The following is a 2876-nucleotide window of genomic DNA, read 5'->3' as shown; positions in this document are numbered from 1 at the left end:
AAGCACCTTTCAACATGGCTCAGTTTTAGATCTTTCTCAATACTTTGTCAACATTTTTTTCTACATTCAAGACAAGCTGACCTTAGCAGGTGAAAGTTTCTCTATTGTCATCCTCCCCAGGCAGCCTCTGCAAGTGTTTACACCGGGTTTCCCACAAATTCAGTTATTTGTGGTTGGGTGCCACAAATAGATTTACTAGCACTAACTGAATATACATACCATGCAATTATTCATTGCACAGCAGAGCATACTGTTGTCACAGATGGAGCAGCAGAACACCAGGTGCAGTGAAAGTGAAACTTAACCATTTATGGTGCTGGGTGTACTGGGTCACTCTGCACTCAGCCTTTCCTGTCATCCACTGATGCTCAATTATCCACGTCACGACTCAACTGCCTCTGAGCAGTCAGAGCAGACTGGGCTTTTTTTTGTAGGGGGCCTAAAGAGACAAAAGAGTGATAAAATGGAGCGTCTCAAACAGCGGGTTAATACAAGTGTTCCAGCAGAGAAAACTGTGAGGAAAATAAGGTGTTTTTGAACATTAAGCATGTAAATATGTTGTAATAGAAATCCACATGTTGCATCTTACTCTTGGTGTCAGCCTGAACTTTTATACTTGTCTTTTTCCCAAGATGTTCATCCTTAATATTTTTTAACTGATCATGTTACTGTATTAAATTACGTAGTCCTCTTCCATATGTTTTACAGATAAGAACAAACCTCAGGGCGGTGGCGAAGTGACGTCAGAGGTGCATAAACAGACGCAAGGTGCAAATATTTCGGTTCTGACTGCCTCTATCAACAAACTGCAGCAGGAGAAAAACCAGCTGCAGAAAGAGAAGGACGACCTGCTCGCCAAACTGGCTAAGGTCAAGATGGCCACTAAAGGTAGTCGGCTCCATATTGATCACCAAGTGTCAACTTTTATCATCTTCTACTTCATCAGAGTGAAGTGTGTGTTTGAGCAAGAATGACAGTGTTCTTTCTGCATGTTATCAGCTCCTGAGGTGATCAAGTCAACGACCAAATCGACGACGGCGGCCCCCATCATCTGCCCTGCAGACTGGCATCTCTTCAACAACAGCTGTTACTTCATCTCCAGAAACTCAAGGGACTGGCCGGAGAGCCAGTCGTTCTGCCAGAGCCAAGGAGGTTACCTGGCTATCATCCTCACAGCCGAGGAGCAGGTACAGAACGATTAGCTGCTTGGTCGCAACATGACAATCTCAATACTGACATGTGTCCCGTTTGTGTCTGTTAGAGTTCATTTTGAGTGAATGTCTTCGAGAAGAAAGAGTGGCAAAGAGTCCTGTCTTACGCCCGGCACACAACTTAGAGCAACTGGCATTGCTAGTTTAAGACCAATGCAGGTTTAATTGCCGCGGCCATGTTGTGTAAAAAGCAAATGTATTTGAGCCCATCTATGACTCATTGGTGTGTAGGTCTTAAAATGAGGTGTGGTCAGGTGAATTGTTGGCACATTGCTATTTTACAGGGCAGTAGAAAGTGGTTGCACCGCTTACCAACAAAAACCTGGTCTAAAATCACAATAGCACAGTATGTTCCTGCTATTAAAAGGTGACATTTTTTAGATAGTAAGATGCACCTACACAGGCGGATTCTACAAAAAAGAACACAATGCTTGTTACACTAACAGGGAGGCTCATAATTTTGTTTATTGGTGAAATAATACACTGTTAAAAAGGAAAATATGAATGAATTTTTTAAAATGTGAACATAGCAGAGGTCAGAGCAGAGCTGCTGTCCAACTCAACATTAAGAGAGATGCTGTGCAAATTTACACATAAAGAGCAGCGTCATTTCATTGGATATGTCAAAAGCTAAAAGTTTAGTTCTGTTTCTTTTGTTAAGTTTCCAACTACAGTTTTTAATTTTGCTGCTTAAAAGTCCCACATTTGTTGCAGCGACTTTACTTCTTTAACTGTAATTACCTACAGAAAAGTTACGTGTGTTAGCCGATTAATTGCTTAACCGAAAAGTTGGGCTTTTGCAGAATCGTCCAGTATCAACATCCTGTCTTGTGATAGGGTTGCGATGAAAATCAGGCACTGAGCTGTCTCTCTATTGTACGAAAAACAATCAGTGATAAATTATTTCCTTGAATATACTTTAACTTGTGTTTTGTTGTGTGTGTGTTTCCACTCAGACGTTTCTGTGGAATCTTCTTCCCAGAGGCCACTGGAACGCCTACTGGTTTGGGATCACTGACGAGCACACAGAGGATCAGTGGAAGTGGGTGGATGGCACCCCGCTGGTTGGCGGGTAGGTTTACTTCTTTCACAACTCTTCTGACTCCTGACAGTTCAGAAGTAAACTGCTACGACAGCTGAAGTTATGACGTCATGCTTTTTTTTCATTTCACAGCTTCTGTTCCTCAACAATCTCTTATTCAGCATTTCTGTCATTCGTCACTTTAAAAAAAGGAAGCGTGTGTACAGATTAACATCCACTAAAGCAGATGCTATTAGAACTTGTAACCCTTTTGAACAAGTTCAACAGTTAATTTGAGTCTTAGGCCATTGTAACTCTTCCCAAATGTAAAGAAAAGCTGCACTTTCAAAGCTGTGGTAGAGAGGGGAAGGAAGGGAAGAAAAGAGGAAAAGGAAGAGGAAAAGGGGAAAAAAAGGAAGGGGGAAGAAAGACAGAGAGGAAGAAAGGGGGAAAAGAGGGGGAAAGTAAGGAAAGAAAAAAGAAAAGTAAAAAAAAACTGTTCATTTCTACCTCCTCTCAGTCGCACCTTATCAGTGAACTCTATGTTCCTTTATTACTGTAAAATTGTACATACAGACATTTTTTATTCTTATTGTATTTTTGTCTATAACAGTCACACACGCCACACAACATACATACACACA

The 2876-nt window shown here is 41.3% G+C and overlaps 1 protein-coding gene across 1 annotated transcript; it reads left to right on the top strand.

The window, feature by feature from the left end:
- Nucleotides 1–686: 686 nt before the first annotated feature.
- On the top strand, nucleotides 687–2626 carry LOC121965545 (CD209 antigen-like; the record flags this gene model as incomplete). Its single annotated transcript, XM_042515687.1, has 3 exons — nucleotides 687–888; nucleotides 1000–1187; nucleotides 2168–2626. Coding segments are annotated over 3 exons (510 nt in total), but the record flags the coding sequence as incomplete, so codon positions are not given.
- Between the last annotated feature and the right edge of the window lie 250 nt (nucleotides 2627–2876).

This window comes from Plectropomus leopardus, unplaced genomic scaffold (genome assembly GCF_008729295.1).
Source record: "Plectropomus leopardus isolate mb unplaced genomic scaffold, YSFRI_Pleo_2.0 unplaced_scaffold20485, whole genome shotgun sequence".
Classification (NCBI taxonomy): Eukaryota; Metazoa; Chordata; class Actinopteri; order Perciformes; family Serranidae; genus Plectropomus; species Plectropomus leopardus.
This window is presented reverse-complemented; position numbering and strand designations above follow the sequence as displayed.